The sequence below is a fragment of the Otolemur garnettii genome, unplaced genomic scaffold (assembly GCF_000181295.1).
Source record: "Otolemur garnettii isolate 467f Iridium unplaced genomic scaffold, OtoGar3 scaffold00009, whole genome shotgun sequence".
NCBI classification, from domain to species: Eukaryota; Metazoa; Chordata; class Mammalia; order Primates; family Galagidae; genus Otolemur; species Otolemur garnettii.
In genome coordinates, this window is record NW_003852404.1 from 3,649,986 (window position 1) to 3,670,589 (window position 20,604).

The following is a 20,604-nucleotide window of genomic DNA, read 5'->3' on the forward strand; positions in this document are numbered from 1 at the left end:
TTGTCATTGTTTTAGCTGGCTTGGGCCAGTTTAAACCTGCCAGCCTCAGTGTATGTGGCTGGCGCCTTATCCACTGAGCTATAGGCGCCTCCCAGACTATTTTGAAAGCAATTTTTTTAATGACTTTCCTCAAATCTTCCTAAAACATTTATCTTTTATTCTGCAAACAATAGCCTTTTCATTTTATACTGATTTGTGTAACTTAATTTTTGTAGTGCATTGGCGAGTATGAACAGCTGATTCTTGGTAAGCACATGGGTCAGCAAGTTGGTATGGAAGGGCACAGCATGCTATAGAGTAGTTTATCCACCCTGACGCCCCATAGTGTTACAATTTTCTATCAGCATATTTTGTAGAAAGATGGAGAGTTAATACAGTGTGCTGCTTAAGAGAATGACTGCTACATTATTTTTTAAGACTACATATTTTTTATTTCAGTTGATGTGTGTTTGAATTCTACCATATACTATGTAAAGAATCGTAGTCATTACAATCAAGGCTTAGGACATAAGAGGAAACACCCAATTTTCTTTTACTTTCTCCGTTTCTCCCTCTGCAGGTGGGTCCTATGTGTATGAACTCAGCGCAGTCCTCATACACAGGGGAGTGAGTGCTTACTCTGGCCACTACATCGCCCATGTGAAAGATCCACAGTCTGGTGAATGGTATAAGTTTAACGACGAAGACATAGAAAAGATGGAGGGGAAGAAATTGCAACTAGGGATTGAGGAAGATCTAGGTAAAACCTTTAAGTTGTGAGTGCCCTTTTAAAATATAAATTTTTTTCCCAGAAATATTTGTGATAAACTATTGTGGTCCAAGATTATTATGGATTGTCAAGGATATTTACATTTTTTAAACACACCAAACATCTTTTATTAGCAGTGTCTGCTTTTTTGTTTTGTTTTGTTATTAAAAAAAAAAAAAGATAGGATCTCATTTCTGCCACCCAGGCTGGAGTGCAGTGGTGCAATCATATAATAGCTTACTGTAACCTCCAACTCTTTGGATTAAAGCTATTTTTTTTTTTTTACCTCAGCCTCAGAGTAGCTAGGACTGCAGGCATGGACCACCTCACCTAATTAATTTCTTTTACATGTCTTTTTAGTAAATACAGAGTCTCGTGATGCCCAGGCTGGTCTAGAACTCACAGCCTCAGTTAATCATCCCTCACAGCCTCCCAAAGCACTGGGATTATTCACACGAGCCACTGCCTGCTTTTTGAAAATTGAGCTTAAAAATTATTTTGATTCAGAGGTAGTTTTCATAATATCATGCTTTCAGTAAAGCTTGACGACAAATAGTTTTCACTTACAGGATTTATTTTAGAGGGCAAGCGAGGGTGGTGGATATTAAGCTAAAAGTGATGAATAGATTTTAAATAAGTTGAGATTTGTAGTCCTTTTCCTTGGGTCAGGAATTAACTCCAGCTGAGAACTTGGCTACTCCCTGTAAGTATCTCACCCCATTGCTAGAGGGTGGACCAGTGCCTCTGTGGGAAGTGAGCTGTTTGATGTTGTGTAGTGAGGCCTATCATAAATAGGCTTATTGAAGTAGTGTCCCAATATGTGCCTCTTGTCACATCAGTTGTCTAGGGCCCAAGTACCCGTGTATTTCCCAAGGTGGTACGTAATTCTGGCTGGAGCACTCTCTCCTAAGCAGTTTATTACTATCTTCCATGTCCATCATTTTGCGTGAGGCTCAGACTCTGGGCTCTGAGTAGGAGAAAAGGAATGGGAGTAGGTGTGCATCTCCTGCCACTGTTCTTTCCTAACGGATCAAAGCCACTTTTCCAAGATGTCCAGTAGGGAGGAGCATGGCAGTTGGCTGTTGAGGCATATGGCTCATCTCTGCAAATATTCATGTGGTGGCTACATTCTTATAGTTTGGAGAAATGTTTTCTGTTTTTAAATTCCATTTACATGTTTAAAGACCAAACAGTCTTGCTTCCATTTTTCCTATTCAAATTCTTCACTTTTGCTTATAGAGTATATGTTTTTATTGTGACATTCTCACTGGGAACAGAATTGAGATGTAACTTTAAATTGTGAATAATTATGTCTTAGTTTTACCTGACTGCTGTCTCATCCAAGTTCTAACCAGGCCCAACCCTACGTAGCTTCTGAGATAAAAAGACCTGGCATGTTCAGGGTGGTGTGGTTAGGTAGACTATTTCAGTGTTCTATACTGAAATTTATTTGAGCTATCTTCGTTTAGTCAGAGTAGGATTAAAAGCATTGTTAAAGCTGTCCTGTCCATCTTCTATGTATTAGTCATCCTAAATTTAATTTATTTTTTTTATTTTTTCTATTTTCTTTTCTTTTCCCTTCCCTTGCCCCCCGGTCATCCTAAATCTTAAAACAATTCAAGAAAAAGATTTCACACCCAGCAGTATCCCATTCCAATGTTTTAATAACTAATTATTACATGTAATGTATATTGTAAGCTTTCATCTGTTTTTAATCAAAAATAGAAAATATTTGTTAAATTCCATTAGATATTCATTACTGTATTCTATTGTGAATTTTAACTAATGAACATTTTAAATCTTGAATACTCTTCAGGTAGAAATGAATTGACTAACCTCATCTTGACTGAACATGCTTTTGGTTATTTTAATTTCCTATGAGAGTACAGTGGTCTTGGTCTTTGCTCAAGTATTAGCCATAAGAATGCCGAATAAATTTTGTTTTTCTCTCTACTTTTTAAAATCCAACATATTTCATCATAAATTTAAGTAGCTCCAAATAATGTATTTTATGACAAATTACAAATATTGAAACTTACACAGCAACATTACTCTTTAAACAGAGTACTAATGAAATTGAATACCATAGAGATTTGATATCCACTGCTACCCTTTTCAAAGATACATAAACTGGTCTTCTTTTTTATTAATAATAGCACATTTTTAACACTTTATTCTAATGGGCTTGCTAAGTTTTTTGTGACCTCAGACCTCTAAATAGTGAAAAAATTCCAGATAGAGTGTTATTTTTGAAATTACAAATATTAATACATAATTTGACTCAAAAGCTTATACAGTTTATTAAAGTAAAATTTTTTTAAGTACGTCTTTCAGTGAAATGGGTGAAACCTGTCATGAAGGGGGAGACAGATGATGGTGACAGAAGGTAGAAACCGTTGTGGAACCTTAATGTTGAGGTTGGCCAGTTTTAGAAATGTACAGAGTGAATTTAGGATCTGGTAATTGGATTTTCCCAGATCCGCACACCACCTCTTACATCTTGGAAAATTATCCTGCGATACTGAGACACAGTTTGAAGATTCCTTTTCCGTGATATCCTTGCCACCTCAAACACTGAAGGTTTTTTACTTGCTACTGAGTTCATGGCGATGAGTGGCTAATCTTTTTGATTATTAGCATTTCATTCCATTTCCCCAAATAAGCTGTTTTATTTCTTCAGGCAATTAAGACTGGATTTATTTTTATTATTTTGACTAAGTTAAAGAGCGTCTCTTTACTAAAATTATTTACTGATCTAGTTTTTGTCTTTTAAATTTTACATATACATTTATATACTCTTTGATTATTTAAAAAAAAATACTAAAATAAGTACTTGCATGCCAAGCGCTCAGATTAAGAATAAAAATGTTACAAAGAGATTTAAATTCCCTTGGTTCCTTCCACAATTACATCAGCTTGTGTTAATTTTATAATTTAAGACTAACGTTAATGCTAACTCATAAGTAATAGTACTTTTTTTTTCAGTTCCAGGTTCTCAGGAAAAATAGTGTTTTCTTTTTTGGAGGGGTAGTAAACTTTTTTAAATATACAAAAATCTAAAGAGCCCACTGAATTTTTGTATGCCTTTTAATGTTTTGGATCCAGATTAGAGGATCTTAGGTGTGTATTTTGGAAAATATTTTCTATGGACCCCCTACCTACCCAAAGAATGAGCAAACTGTAGGCATTCCAGTTAAGTCGCCTTTTGATTTCTCTACCTCAGCAGAACCTTCTAAGTCCCAAACACGTAAACCCAAGTGTGGCAAAGGAACTCACTGCTCTCGAAATGCGTACATGTTGGTTTATAGATTGCAAACTCAAGAAAAGCCCAACACAACTGTTCAAGTTCCAGGTGAGCAATTTTCCAGGGTTTAATCAGGCAAGAGTTTGAGAATACCATCCTTGAGGGTTAATGACAAGCAACAGATTGCTTTTATTTATTCTGATAGGTTGATGCCATATGATAAATGCGGGCGAAAAGAATTATTAATCACAAATTTGCTTTAAAGTAGTGAGCTTTTAAAATAAAGTAGTGGCAGAACTAGTCTGCTGACCTCCCTTAAAGAAAAGCAAAAGCAATTTTTTTTTTTTTTTTTTTGAGACAGAGCCTCAAGCTGTCCCCCTGGGTAGAGTGCCGTGGCATTACAGCTCACAGTAACCTCCTACTCCTGGGCTCAAGCGAGTCTCTTGCCTCCGCCTCCCAAGTAGCTGGGACCACAGGTGCCCGCCACAACACCCGGCTATTTTTTGGTTGCAGCCGTCATTGTTGTTTGGCGGGTCCGGGCTGGGGATTCGAACCCGCCACCTTAGGTGTACGTGGCTGGCGCCTTAGCCGGGTGAGCTACAGGCGCCGAGCCAGCAAAAGCAATTTTTAAAAATTACAAAAATGATTAAGACAAAACTGTAATTTTGGTTTTATTTTGTTTGTAGAGCACTAGTGAGTTTTCGTCAGTTATTTATAGACTTTTTAGATCTTTAAAACAAAAAAGAGGAAGAGCTGCTGGCCTGATGGTAGTCGGTAGTCTTTGTCATTTTTCTTAGTACTAACTATTCTATGTTCTGTGACATCATCCATTTTGAAGTGGTGTTTTTTGAACCATTTAATTGTTCTGGGAGGTTGATGATGTCATAGAGAGCTGGGGTAGGGGACGGGGGATCAACCTGGTATCACTCCATTGGTCGTCTTCAGTTTTATTTCTGCCTTCGTGTTGGAGGTCGTCAACAGCAGGGAAGACCACAGTAGGAAATGGCGGCCAATGTTTTAGCCAGTATTTAATATAATGTAGAGAAAAGCACATGGTTCTCTGTTTTTGGAAACCAGAATAAAGTTATTTTTTGTCTTTCTGTTTTGAATAGCCTTTCTTCAAGAGCTGGTAGATCGGGATAATTCAAAATTTGAGGAGTGGTGTATTGAAATGGCCGAGATGCGTAAGCAAAGTGTGGATAAAGGAAAAGCAAAACACGAAGAGGTTAAGGAGCTGTACCAAAGGTTACCTGCTGGAGCTGGTCTGTAAGATATTTTGGGACAGCACTGTTGCCATTAAGTGCCTTGTTTTCTTTATGTTCACAAATGTATATGAACAAACTTCCTCCTATCTTTTCTTACAACACCATACAGCCAGCTTATACACTCTAAAATTACTGTGTAAACCAGCAATACCTTGATGTGTAGCATTCCATATCATTTAAATTATCTTGTACTTTAAAAGGAGTGGTTGTTAATAAATTATAAGATTTAGGTCAGCACTCTGCATACCTGAGTCTTGTAGATATACCTATCTGTGAGATATTAACTTGTTTCTAAAGAAAAATCTGATTACAATTGGGAGCACGTTGCTTATTCTGTTTCTTTGGATACTTTGTGCCCTGACAGAATTAAGAGGCATTCTTTTATATGGATGCAATTTTTTGACTATAATTTTTGATACTATTTGATGAACTTGAAATTTAATATAAAATGTTAAGAGAAGAAAAGCTCTCTGCTGACCCTTGATTTCTTAGAATTATCCCATGTAATCCAGCTCATCTCATTACTATTGAATATGTTTATTCAAGTTTATAGTGTCTCAGAAAAGAAACCAACTTCATTAAGGCTGATATGCCATTTGTAATAAGTTATCTTTGTCATTTCACAGACATGAATTCCCCCAACCTAACTCTTGCTTACAGAAGATAAACAATTTAATCCCACCTTTAGAAAATAAATACTCAAGCATAATTATACTTGTGGTTTTGTCTTTTTAATATCTTTAATTTTCCATTACTGGTATAACTTTAAATGGAAGATGAATATAAATTGCTAAATCTGTAAGAGTAGATACAAGCTTTTTCTAAACTACATCTTAATTTGATCCTGACCCTTCTTTGTAACCTCTTTCTTTAACTTTGTCCAAGGGTTGGGATTATCCTAAAGAATTAGACCTTAATTTAACTGGAAATGATTTGGAAATGAACCCATGACTCAAATCTCCAAATTTACAGGTCTTTGTTCAGGAAGTTGGGACCTAGAAATCTATTTTCTGAACTGTATTCACAGTTCCTGTATTCACTGGGCAAGAGAAAAGGACTTACTGGGTCTAAAGAGAAATTCTATTTTGAACCACTCCTTAGAACTATATAGTTCAAAGATGTTTATGTGTTAACACTGTGTTTCCCTTGGCTGTTTTCATTCAGCGTGTAAGAACCTATACCTATGTTCTTAGGCTATGTTATTTATACTTTCACCAATTCGTAGTTTTATAATTTTTTTCCATTTGCAGTAAACTTACGTAGTGAAAATTCCATGTCCTAAAATGATATAAAATCTCAGTTAATGACCATGGTTTTGTGCTGGTAATGAAAATTTTTGGTGTGCACTTTCTAAATCTTATCTTTGTGAACATATTTTGAAAATGGCCACTTACCCTAAAATCTAAGCCTCGTGGGAACACCCTTTGACCCTTTTAAGTTCAAATATTTTAAAATTATCACTAGTTAAGGTGTTTCAAATATATTTTATGCTATGATTGTTCTAGACTTTATAACCTTACAGCAGAAAGCTATTTTAAAAATCCAGGCTTTTTTTTTTTTGATTAGAAATAATTTTTAGCCCAAAATGTGTAGTTCCCCTTTGGCAAATATTTTAACGATTGTTTTCCTGTTTCATCTAATGCTGAAATTTCATATAGTCTGATCTCTCCAACTTGATAATGAGGTAGAGGTGTCAGTCCCATTTGGTCATTGATTGTGCCTTTGGAACTCCATACTTAGGTAGTTCACCGAAACACAAATACTACAGAATCTGCTTTTACTGTGAGACTTGCAGTAGACACTCTTCTCAGGGATGCTCTTGGCAGAGATTGATGCATCTCTTTATGGTGCTAAACATTGAAAATGGAAAGAGAAAGAAAAACCTCTGTGACCACAGTTTCTTCTGCCCATGGATCCCATAGTACACTAAAATGAAATCTGGCTGAGTTAATAATAAATACAGTATTAGGATTAGACATATGGGTGCAGTTGCTTTCTTCCTTCCTCTTCTTACTATAAAATAATATGTGGTTTTTCTACTCTTCATATCTTATATTAAATTCATTTCGAACTATTCAAAAACTGAAACAACAAGCTTCACTTGCAAGTTTTCTATGGGATTGGACAATATCTTGCACTAACTGCATTTGAGTCATATTGTTGGTGGACAGGTCAGGGGTACAGTTACCCTAGGCCTTGAATTCCCACAGACATCTCCTGGCAAGGACTGCTTTGTGTATTTTTAGTTCCCCTAGATTCCTTTCATTTATTGTAATGGCCAGGATTCTTACATTTATTCTTCCAATTAAGTGGGTTATTTGCCCACTTAATTGCCCTCTATTCTCCCCTCCCCAGAGGCTAGGGAGACTAGAACACCTAGTGAATTATTCTTGAAGGTTGTTCTTTATCACAATCCTGGTTTTTTTTTTCTCTGATAGCCTTCAAGATTACTCAGAATTTTAAGCTATCTTACTATATTTGAGAGAAGATTAGATATGCTGAGATTTTTTATTTTGCTCTTCGATAAGGAGCAAATATCTTTTACATTCTTTAGATATTCATTGTTCTCTGTCCCTGGGAGATTAAACTTGATACATGGCAAATAAAATTGAGAGGTATTTTGAGTGTAATTAACCATACCATGATATGTTGTAAAATGCCACAGCTATGTTACCCATACTGCATCTTAAGGTCTCCCCTCTCATAGATTGTGTGAATGTATAATTAACTGTTCTATATCTCTTTTCTTCCAAAAAGCTCAAAATGCTTCATATATCTTATCTTTTACACTCAACAACATCCCTTTGAGGTAGGTAGAAGGCAGGTATTATTACCTTCATTTTACAAATAAAAGACTTAAAGCATAGAGAGTTTAAGTGACTTGCTCAAGTTTAGTTTCTTGGTGGCAGAACTTGGATTAGACCTTGGTCTCAACTTGCAGACTTGTGCTCTTTCTCTGTACCCGAATTAGAGCTGACTAGTCAGAAGGCTCTCCGATGATGTTGTACAGTGCCAAATTTTGTTTTTGTAAAAATTGAAATGTTTGATACTAAAGTTAAAATGGGAGTTAGTTTTCTAGATGTGTAACTCTCCGGGGAGTATAAAATTGGTCAAAATGGGCTTTGCATTGAAGTGTCTATCCCTCAGATCTCATCAGAAGGAGTATATAACACAAATATATAAATTCAACCTCTGTATGTTTTCTTCTATGTTTTATGCTGGGACTCACTGGAGATCTTTGTAAGTAATCAAAGCTGGCCCTTTATCTTTAATTTTGGCTTTTAAGGAACTCTGGGATTCCCTCTCCCCAATTAAAACTTGTTTTGAGGTGTTTGGTTTTATCTTTGAATTTTTGCAACTTCAAAATTGATAATAATTCCGTTCTAGTGTACTTCATCCTGGAACTTGTTTAAAACAGGCTGCTTTCTTGAAATAAATATAACATAATGAACAGATCATGGAATGGATTTGGGTGGGGGAATTAAGTACCTTTTCAAAATCAACATCAGCATCATCTTGGATGAAGAACAGTCCACTGATTGAAGTGGACTTGTAAAGTGTAGTTACAGCTGACTAGGTTAATTCCTAATTTAGAGCTCAGTCTGGCTTCTCATTTTAATTCTCAGCTGTATTTCACATATTTGTGAAACGTGTTGATGAACATAAGTTATGAAGTAAACCTACTAGACGATAAGGTTGTATGATTTGCAAGCCAGTGTGGAGCATGACTTGTAGTCAACAAACGGGTGTCCTGATCAAAGCTCTGCTGTGCTATCAAGCAAGACACTGCTCTCTGTGGATGCCTCTTGTAGAATGTGGTTAATAATACCAGCCGATCTCAGAGTACCGTGCAGACTCAGCATCACACTGCACAGTTCCTTGGAACTCAGAGGAGTGGTAGTTAAATGGAGCTTTGTGTCATCCTCATCAAACATCTTGCCCAAACAATGATTCTTCTGATTCTGCTAACTTTGGACAGAGTGTGCGTTGTCTTATGAGGAAGATGAATATATCATTTAGTCAAAAAAATGTAAAAATACATAGATTCTTTTCAATGCTTTCTTCCCTAGAGCCCTATGAGTTTGTCTCTCTTGAATGGCTGCAGAAGTGGTTGGATGAATCGACACCTACCAAGCCTATTGATAATCACGCTTGCCTGTGTGCTCACGACAAGCTTCATCCAGATAAAATATCAATTATGAAGAGAATATCTGAATATGCAGCTGACATTTTCTACAGTAGATATGGAGGAGGTCCAAGACTAACTGGTAATTCGAGATGTCTTCTCTGCTAAAAAAGAAAGAACGGTGCACTGAGTCTTCATCTTAAGGTCTTTTTGAGTGGGGCTTATGATGATGTGACCCAAACCATGCTAAACCACATGTTCCTTGTCCTTTGCAGAAAAGATTTACTGAATGAAGTAGAAATAAAGTGACTGGTGCTATTTGTGGAGGATTGGGTTTTCTTTCTTTCTGTCCCCTCAAAGCAGACAAAATATGACCCTTTTGGGGGGAAAAAAAACTACAGACCTACATGAGAAAAAAACTCGGTTAAATTTTGAGAAGGGGGAATCGAGGAAGGGGATTAGTAAAGTCCCATCTAACCCGTACAGTGTACGGATACATGGCAAACTTTTAGGCGAAGGACAGAGCTACATCTTGGACTTTACCTTTCAGAAACAAGCAATGTACCCTGATCGCATATACCCTCATATCAATCTGAAATTAAAGAAAAAAGCCATTGGCAGTAGTTGGTTAGTTTGTGCTGTGTATAATACTCTTCAAGGCACCTGAACTCTTGTCTGGGTGGTGGCATCTCCCTGCAGTGCCTTGCTTCGGAGAATTCTAACAGTGTGCTGTGTTGTTAGGATGGTCTTGAGCTTGAATTCCTGGCCTCAAGCAATCTTCCCACCATTGTTCTTTATATAGAGAAACAATACTGCTGCCTTGGCATCCATAGGACCAAAATAGGGTGTAAACCAGTTTACCATATCGTCAAAATTTTTAGCTTTGGCTCAGAAGTTGAATGTGTTTGTGAAGTGCCGAGACCTTTTCCTAACAGAAAGTCTGTGTGTGAATGAACTGTATTTCCCTTCATTCTTTCTTGCCTTTAGTGAAAGCCCTGTGTAAGGAATGTGTGGTAGAACGTTGTCGTGTATTGCGCCTGAAGAACCAGCTCAACGAAGATTATAAAACTGTTAATAACCTGCTAAAAGCAGCAGTGAAGGGGTATGTCGCACAGTGTACGTTGTTTATTAGACGTTTTCAAGAGGTAATTACCAAACAGCTTATTACTTATTGAAAATAAGAAATAAGGATTTTTAAAAGAAGCGGTGAAGTAGATGGCAGAATCAGACCGAAAAAAAGCACTGTTTTGCGGTGATTGTCTTGTGATAAAGAAAACTTAGTCAGACAGCCTTTGCAATTGTGTTCTCTCCATTAGAAAGGAAGAAGAAGCAGAAATGTGGATTTGAGACCTGACCAGACTGAGGCAGAGGGTTAGCCTGGGCTCTGGTACAAAATAGTACAAAGCTTACGTTACAAGGAAAGGCATTCCTGGCAGGCCTGCAGATGCTCCACCGAGTATACCATTTCTTAGAAACTTTCAGGGTACTTGTTCTATGTTGAACTCCATTCCATAGAATGCCTACCTCTGGACCTAGGAACCAATAGAAGACGACAGTTAAAAGAGAGATTTGTTATGTCTGGGTTCAATTTAAGTTTTTTATTTCCCAAACAATAATCTAGTTCACTGAATGTATATATTTGAACAGACACGGATGTATGTGTATATATGTGAATGTCCATACGCCCTACCTAAAGACAGAGCTGTACACAATAGTGGATAATAAGTGAAAGGAAGTGGCCATTCGATTGGTGTGCTTGGCATGAATATAAACGAGGAGTAGGAGAAGTAGGATGAGAGTTATAGTGGAAACAAAATATTACATACCTGTAATTCTATAGTGAGGAATGAGAAGGGCCAAAATGAGAAAGTAGAATTAAAAAAATGTGTACACTGTAGCCGATTTTAAGTGTTTGAATTTCATTTTAGTTGTAGGCTTTACAAGGAAAGAAGCAAACACTAGGAAGTGTTGCTTGTACGATTTACCATTCTCTCTGTTCCACAGCACGGATGGATTTTGGGTGGGAAAATCCTCCTTGCGGAGTTGGCGCCAGCTGGCTCTCGAACAGCTGGACGAGCAAGATGGCGACACAGACCACAGCAATGGAAAAATGAATGGCAGCACCTTGAATAAAGGTGACGTTTTAACTCTGTGTGTAAATCATTGTGGAAATACACCATGAAATTATAAACATCTCACTTTTAGTAAGATTGGTTTAATACCCAGCCATGTAATTTTGAAGACAACTCTTTATTAAACCAAAAGCTCTCAAAAAATAGCTCAGGGCAAATAAAAGATTTTTAAGCTATTGTAATGCAGCAGGGACTCAGCTCACATGTGGAATTTTCCTTTATAACTTATCATGCTTTGGGCTTGAGCTCTCTCAAGTTAATCACATGCACAATTAATCTTAATTCTGCTCTAGGCTAAAAGTTTAAAGAAAGGTTAAGTCTACTGCGAATTGCGTAGCGTAATGTAAGCTCAGTACATTTTGGTTTTAGATTATCTGCCACACTTAAAGGCTGTCTTCGTCAATCAGATGACCTTGTACTTGTGCCTTTTTCATCAAGGAGAGAGGGCAGCTTAAGAATAGCCTTTGCTTGTATATTCTTCTGAGGTCTCTGAAGCTATGCTTTCAAATAGAAAATTATGTTACTGTAAATCAACCAATAAATTGAATTACGTATAATCAGTAAGGCATTAAAATTATTTTTAGATTTAAAATGGAGACTAATGGTTTAAACAGATTTACTAATTTAGGAATTAGCTACCCATAGCATATTGGGATCCATAAACAATTACTTCACTTAAATTTCTTATTTTTATTTTATTTTCAAATTTTTATTTATTTCTTGAGACATTCTTACTTTGTCACTCTGGGGTTAAATGCTGTGGTGGTGTCATAGCTCACATTAACCTGTTTTTTGGGCTTAGGTGATCCTCTTGCCTCAAACTCCCAGGTAGCTGGGATTACAGGCATCCACCACAATGCAGCTGGTCTCACAATCCTCAGTTCAAACAATCTGCCCACCTCAGCCTCCCAGAGTGCTAGGATGAGCTGTCACGCCTGGCCTATTTTTTAATTTTTTATAGAGATGAGTGTCTCACTATGTTGAGCAGGTTGGTCTTGAACTCCTGGTCTCAAACAGTCTTCCTGCCTCAGCCTCTCAAAGTTGGGATTATATATAGGGCATCATCCACAGTGCCTGGCCCAATTTTCTTATTTTAAAATATTAATATTTTTAATCATTTTAATATTCTTAACCTTTTTATTGAAATATTCCGTTGATGCATTTAAACATTTTCTGTCATTTATATAATTTCAAATTATATTTATGTTATTTAGTATGGGTCTTCCCATAATACAAAATCACTGTTTGTTTTAAGCTTCTTGAGCTGTGGCTTTTAACATTTTTATTTTTCGGCTTGGCGCCTGTGGCTTAAGCAGCTAGGGCGCCAGCCACCTAAGGTGGCGGGTTCGAATCCAACCCAGGCCCTCCAAACAACAATGACAGCTGCAACCAAAGGATAGCCAGGCGTTGTGGCGGGCACCTGTGGTCCCAGCTACTTGGGAGGCTGAGGCAGGAGACTCACTTGAGCCCAGGAGTTGGAGGTTGCTGTAAGCTGTGATGCCATAGGACTCTACCCAGGGGGACAGCTTGAGGTTCTTGTCTCAAAAAAAAAAAAAAAAAAATTTAATTTTGAAGTGTTTTTTACTTTCAATTAAAATATTGTGCTGTTTAGTTCATGAACTCAACATAATTTGAGTTTTATTGTCCTACATTTGAAAAACCATACTGTAATTTTAGTGGTATCACATGACCTAGTATTAAGTATTTATTGCTCTTTTGAGCCTTTTTATATGTCAGTGTCTGTTGCTTTTCAGTTAAGTTGAATGCCATAATAGAAAGTGCCTTGATGGGCAGCACCCGTAGCTCAGAGGATAGGGCGCCAGCCACATACACTGAGGCTGGTGGGTTCAAACCCTGCCCAGGCCTGCTAAAACAACAAGGGCAACTGAAAAAAAAATAAGCATTGTGTCGGGCATCTGTAGTCCCAGCTACTTGGGAGGCTGAGACAAGAGAATCACTTGAGCCCAAGAGTTTGAGGTTGCTGTGAGCAATGAAGTCACGGCACTGTACTAAGGGCGACATAGTGAGACTCTGTCTCAAAAAAAACAAAAAAAGTACCTTGATGTTGGCCTAGCTTAAAAATATTTTTCCTGTTGCTTTCAGGATAATGTGCCTTTCTTCTCCTCCCCGCATTCAAAAATTTTAAAAGCTGGAAGCAGCACAAAGATAACAAAGCAGAACAAAGCCCTCCCAGCAAATACGATCACCTGAACAGTGGCTTTTTATAATGGAGCTCATATAGGCACAGTTCATCTCCCCCTGTCAAAGCATGGCGCTCTTTTTATTTAGAGGCTGCATTTCACTGTGTGGATATATTGTATGTTTATTTAACTGATTCCATTCCAATTTTTTACAATTACTATATAAGCACAGATACAGGAAGCATCTTTATGTGTCCTATATATACATCTTTGTGTGATTTTCGGATTATTTCTGAGGAATAAATTCTAGAAAAGGCTGGATCAGAGAAACATACACCTTTATTAATTATCACATACTGATCCATCCTGGTACAAAGAGCCTGTGGCCTTCTGATTTCAAGATTGTTCTTTTTTTAAGCACCAAAGGTAGAAAAGCTTCATCATCCTCTGCTGTACCTTTTTTCATAAAAGGGTTTGTGGCAGGCATGGTGGCTCACTCCTGTAATCCTAGTCCTCTGAGAGACCAAAATAGGAGGATTGCTTAAGCAGAAGAGTCCAAGACCAGCATGATTTGGAGCAAGACCTGTCTCTATCAAATTGAAAAATTAGCCAGGCCTTACACTAGGTGCCTATAATCCCAGCTACGTAGAGGCTGAGGCAGGAGGATCACTTGAGCCCAGAAGTTGGAGGTTGCAGTGAGCTATGATGATGCCACTGCACTCTACTTAGGGTAACAGAGCATGACTCTGTCACCCCCACCCCAATAATAATTAAGGAATAAATAAATTGGATTTGTTATGTAAAATTTGGGTTTAGTCTAAAGGTTGCACTTAAGGATCTAAAAGACCATATGTGGCCTTAAAAGGCCTCTGGTCCCCATCCCTGATTTTTTTTTTTTTTTTTTTTTGCAGTTTTTGGCTGGGGTTGGGTTTGAACCCACCACCTTCAGCATATGGGGCCAGCACCCTACCCCTTTGAGCCACAGTTGCTGCCCCCATCCCTGATTGTTGATAAATTTCCTCCAATGCATGTGAGAGGTCTCATTTTTGCATGCTTTTGTCAACCTAAATACATCATTCTTGTCCATTTTTATTCATCTCATATAGGAAAATGAGCAATACTGAGGCTTACATATTTCAAATTATTACTGAGATGGACCATTGTCTCATGTTGGAGAAGTTATTTGTATTTGTGTGACAAAGAGAAAGTGGAAACAGAATTATCTAATCATGTCCTTCACCCCCTTTTCTGCTTGAACCTTTTTAATAATTAGTAAATATTCTTTGTATGCATTAAGTGTATTAAAAATGTGGTAGGTACTTGACCTGGAAAACCCATGGGTAACTATTCTAATCTCCTGATACTTAAGATTTCTTTATTTGATCATGTATCCAGTATACACAACTACAGATTGACAGTGACACATTACAGACAATTAGGGAAAGCAGATACTGTAAGAGAATTGTTAACAAAAAAAGTATATTTGGCTCAGGGCCCATAACTCAGCGGTTAGGGCACTGGCCACATACACCAAGGCTGGTAGGTTTGAACTGAGCCAGGGCCTGTAGTTGTTGACAACTACAACAACAACAAAATAGCCAGGCGTTGTGGTGGGCGCCTGTAGTCCCAGCTACTTGGGAGGCTGAGACAAGAGAATTGCTTAAGCCCAAGAGTTTGAGGTTGCTGTGAGCTGTGACACCATAGGCACTCTACCAAGGGCAACAAAATGAGACTTTGTCTCACAAAAAAAAAAGGAAAGAAAGAAAAGAAAAAAAAAAAGTTTCTTATTATATAGTAGTTATGTAACTGTGTGTTATGTATATGTATGTCATATATATAGTTCTTATTATAGTAAACCCCCATATCTACAGTTTTGATTTTCATGGTTTCAGTCACCTATAGTCAGCTATGGTCTAAAAATAATCAATGGAAAATTCCAGAAATAAACAATTCACGAGTTTAAATTAAGACACCATTCTAGGTAGCATGATGAAATACCCCGCCATCCTGCTGCTTCCTTCCTGGCCGTTGATTTGTCTGATACCAACATTGTTGCCCTACACGATCACTGGTCCCTTAGTTTCCCTCTTGTCAAATGGGCTGTTGCAGTGCTTGTGTTTAAATCAGCCTTATTTTACTTAATAATGGCCACAAATACCAAGAGAAATGATGCTTGCAATTGGGATATGCCAAAGAAAAGCCCTAAAATGCTTCCTTTTGGTGAAAAAGGTGAAAATTCTTGACTTGGCTCAGCGTCTGTGGCTCAAGTGGTTAAGGCGCCAGCCACATACACCTAAGGTGGCAGGTTCGAATCCCCAGCCCGGGCCCGCCAAACAACAATGATGGCTGCAAACAAAAAATGGCCAGGCGCTGTGGCGGGCGCCTGTGGTCCCAGTCACTTGGGAGGCTGAGGCAGGAGACTCGCTTGAGCCCAGGAGTTGGAGGTTTCTGTGAGCATGATGCCATGGCACTCTACCCAGGGGGACAGCTTTGAGGCTCCGTCTCAAAAAAAAAAAAAAAAAAGAAAATTCTTGACTTAATATAAAGGAATGAAAGAAAAAGTCCTTTGTTACGGTTGTTAAGATCTATACTTGATCTTAGCCAAAAGTCTGAGAAATGATAGGGTTGTTAAGATCTATGGTAAGAATGAGTTCTGTCCCTGAAATTATGATGAAGAAAAAAGAAATTTGTGTTAGTTTTGTTGTGATCCTCCAATTACAGAAGTTTATGACAATAGTATATGATAAATGCTTGTTAAGATGGAAAAAGCATTCAGTTTATGGATGGGGACATGAAGAGAAATGTGTTCCAGTTGATGACAGTCAAGTTCACTACTCTCTGAGGTTTCCCATATCCAGGGGGGCTTGGAACATATATCCCCTATTGATGAGGAGAGACTACTGTATGTATACGTTTGATGTTAAAGGTTAAATCCTTATTTCATTTGCCTTTAAAGCTTTGTGTTCAACCCCTAAAAGAGTCGAGAGGTAAAATGACATGACATATGATGTAGATGACTAACTAGGTTTATGCCACAGTATTCTGAAGACTTTGGCTAGAATTAATAGGAAGAATATGTAAATTATTTTTCAAATTGAAGAAAGGCACATCTTCTTGTGTAACCTAAATCTTTAAAAAGTTAGCTGTCATCGAGATAGTTTCTTTCCTTGTAAGGGAAAGAAATATAACATTTCTTAGCAGAACTGAGTAGGAATCACTTGAGTCTAATTTTGAAAATGTTTTAAAGTTTTCTTTGTTCAAAAATTGTGCAGAATAGTACCTATGCCGCTTTGAACTTTAAATACAACCGCAGTAGTCATTATCTGTTACTTCTTTTGATTAGATGAATCAAAGGAAGACAGAAAAGAAGAGGAGGAGGAATTAAATTTTAATGAAGACATTCTCTGTCCACATGGTAAGTTGGAAATGTGAATCTGTTTTACTGTTTCTTACCTTCTGTTTTGTCACTGTTCGCTTTCATGCCTCTGCTTTGCACCTTGCAAAATTTTTTAAATAGGATTTTCCCATATTTTGAAGGAAATTACTGGAGGTGAAATTTTTGTCACTTACTATGTTGAGGACTTTTTGTCCCGTAACACATTGATGGGCTTTAAGTCTGAAGGGATGAATTTCATTTGTTTTCATGACTATTCGTCGTTGTTCAGTTTGAACACTTTGAGAATAGGGTTTGTGTGTTTCTCCTTTTTATTAGGGTTATCTGTGCTATAATTTCTTAAACATTTATTGAGTAGCTGCTGTGTAATGTGCTACTTTTAACAGACAATAAATTCTAAATCCTTATTTAGTCCTGTGTATTTGTTCAGGTATTTTTTAGTTGGTCTTAGTGAATGGTCACTTGTAATAAGTACCTTTTGCAAGATCGCGGTGCAAGGGATTCATTGTATATAAGACATAATGTTCTAATAGCACTCTGGAAGTCAAACAAACAGGTATCTACTTTTCTGTTTTCTACTTTGTAAGTTCTCCCTACCGTGTGCGCACATGCATACACTTCTTATCTTTTATTATTGTTTCAAAATATTATAGGGGTACCAATGTTTTTGGTTATATGGATAGCTTTTGCAATGCTTGAATTAGAGCTGTAAGTCGTGTGCTCATCGCACAGATTGTGTTGGTTGTACCTGGTAGGTAGATTTTCACCCATTCTCTCCTCCCCTCTTCCCCCCTGCTGAATTGAGATCCACTGAGTTTTACTTCCTTCTGTGTCCGTGTGTTCATCTATTCCAACTTAGTAGCAGCGTGTGGTGTGTTTCTTTTTCCATCTTTGGATACTTGGAATCATGTTCTCCAGTTCCGTGCAAATTGTTGCATATGGCATTTAATCCATCCTTTTTTATGCCTGCGTAATATTCCACGGCATACATATGCTACATTTTGTTAATCTGCTCATGAATTGATGGGCACTTGGATTGATACCACATCTTTGCAATTGTGAATTGTGCTGTAATAAACGTTCAAGGGTAGGTATCTTTTTGATAAAATGATTTCTTTGGGTAAATACCAAGTAGTGGAATTGCAGGATCAAATGGTAGGTCTACTTGTAGTTCTTTGAGGAATCTCCATACTGTTTTCTATAGAGGTTGTACTAATTTGCAGTTCCGCCAACAGTGTCTAAGTGTTCCTTTTTCTCTGCGTCCATGCCAGCATCTATTGTTTGAACAAAACAAGGGTGCTCACTGTCTCTACTTCAGTTTAGCAGTGCTGGAAGTCCTAGCCGGAGCAGTCAGGCAAGATAAATAAAGGATATCCAAATCGGGAAAGGGGAAGTCAGACTATTGCTTTTTGCTGATGATAAGATCTTACATCTAGAAAACCCGTCCCCACCTCTTAAAAATCTGTTGTGAGAACAGTTGAACCCAGAGAAGTTGGGATGTCAGTGGTTTATAGTGTTAACACACATTTGGGCATTTCTCTCTCTCTTTCTTTTTTTTTTAGAGACAGTCTCACTTTGTCACCCTTGTTAGAGTTCTGTGGCATCACAGCTTACAGCAACCTCCAGCTCTGGGGCTTAGGCGATTCTCTTACCTCAGCCTCCCAAGTAGCTGGGACTATAAGCGCCTGCCACAATACCTGGCTATTTTTATTGTTGCAGTTTGGCCAAAGCTGGGTTTGAACCTGCCACCCTCTGTATACGGGGGCCAGCGCCCTACTCACTGAGCCACAGGCATCACTCGGCATTTCTCGTTATGTGCTAATAATGTCTTGTTAATAATAGAATTTCTGTTGGTCCTAATAAATTCCTCATTTTAATTCTTGTTTTATCAGTTCACTGTGAACCAGTGGATGTCTCACACGTAACCCTCATGCGTACTAGCACTTTTAGTGATGACACTAGTGATGATAGTTGTCACTTGAGCGGCACTTGAATTCTTAATTGCACTTAGCTTACTGAGTAGTGGCATTCCCATTTATAGGCCACATGACTAGGTAGGAAGGGCTTGTCCTGGGGTGTGGATTCGGGTATCCGTGGATGCCAGTTCCATCTGTTCTTCCCATTGCAACCCCATCTGTCTCTGAGTTGATTTTCCACATACTAGGACTGCATGGCAGGAGCACGAATGTCAACAAGATGAACTGACTTCCTGAGTGCTGAGTAGTTAGTGTCAGTCAATAAATAGAAGGAACGGTTACGTCAAAACGTCAAAGCCAAAACGAGCATGTTCTTCCACTGTTGCCTTCATGGCGTAAATGTGGATATAGTGTGTCCGTTTTGAGAGTTGAAACATTTGTGGCAGAAGACCAAGTTTCATCGGCTGGTTGAAACAGCGCCAGAGCTCAGTTTGTCATCGGGCTCCTCAGCTCACTGACTTTGCTCTACCTTCCTACGTCTTATGTCATTTCAGTTTTGACAGCTTTGACTAGAAAGCCTGGCAGAGCTGAGTGTGATTTCAGGACACACGCCGCACTCCTCAGCCCCTCAGAAATTGCACGCAAGAGCTATTTTTTAAACCTTGAGCTTGATCTATAACTCAGTGTTTTGATGTCATGCTTTGTTATCTAATTTTTTTTTTTTAGGATGGTTCTCTACTTTTGTTTGCATTTACATTACTTGGGTTTACCTTCTAGCTTTGTTATTCACAGTACACACCAGTGTACTGTGTTTCCAGGGTAAAGTTTTTCAAGCACGAGATATCAGACCTTACTTAGCAATGCACTTAGCTCAGTAAGTTTATAGTAAAATTTCTTTCTAGAGATGTGTTCATGTTGGCAGTAGCAGTAATACTAGCAGTAGTGAGATGATGGTGGACAATTAGTATTTATGTGCCTAGTAGGTTTCTAAATGTATAGATACTAACTGAAGCTATACAACAACTCTGTGAAGTAAATTTATTACTGCATTCATTGTACTGATGAGTAAGCAAACTGAGGCACAGAGAGGTGAGAATTGTCTGTTGGAAGACAATTTTTTTTTCCCCTTCCATTTCTAAAATCTTACAGGATTTTTGTCCCAGTGTTGTGCAGTTTCACAGTAACCTGCTTTGGTATAGGCCTTATCTCATTTATTGTGCTGGGCACTCTGGAAGCTACCAAAGCCTCAGAAGGTCTTGGTGATTATTCAGGTGCCCTGAATGGTTTTTTATCACTGGGGGAATTCCCAGTGTCAGTGCCTGACTTTGGGCTGCTCAGATTTGTCCATAAACATCTTCCATTCTCCTGTTTCGAAGTGTAGACCTGCTGTCACTTTTCTGGGGCTAAGGAGAGAAGAAGGCTTGGGAGTCCCGGCACTCAGGCTGGGAACATTTACTTATTTTTCCCTCTGCTTATTCCTTCCTTTGTCTCTGTGTTTGTGTCCCCAGTGCTGAGGCCTTAGCTTTTATTGCCAAAAGGTGAGCTTGTAGTCGCGTGTGCCCAGAGGGGATGGCTATTTGTAGGAAGTAGAGGAGGCTTCCTACAAAGAATGTAGGCAGAGAATGTAACTACGCCCTT

General features: G+C 38.1%; 1 protein-coding gene across 3 annotated transcripts in view; it reads left to right on the forward strand.

The window, feature by feature from the left end:
- USP48 (ubiquitin specific peptidase 48) overlaps positions 1-20,604 on the forward strand; it is a 95,899-nt gene that overhangs the window by 47,193 nt on the left and 28,102 nt on the right. Inside the window, exons 9-15 of one of the 3 annotated variants that reach the window (XM_003783819.2) lie at positions 560-739; positions 3,972-4,100; positions 5,105-5,254; positions 9,328-9,525; positions 10,371-10,485; positions 11,388-11,518; positions 17,000-17,071. In XM_003783819.2, the coding sequence (XP_003783867.1) occupies positions 560-739; positions 3,972-4,100; positions 5,105-5,254; positions 9,328-9,525; positions 10,371-10,485; positions 11,388-11,518; positions 17,000-17,071 (975 nt within the window). The remainder of the gene's footprint in view (positions 1-559; positions 740-3,971; positions 4,101-5,104; positions 5,255-9,327; positions 9,526-10,370; positions 10,486-11,387; positions 11,519-16,999; positions 17,072-20,604) is intronic. The other 2 variants (XM_023509709.1, XM_023509710.1) reach the window with 2 other exon arrangements.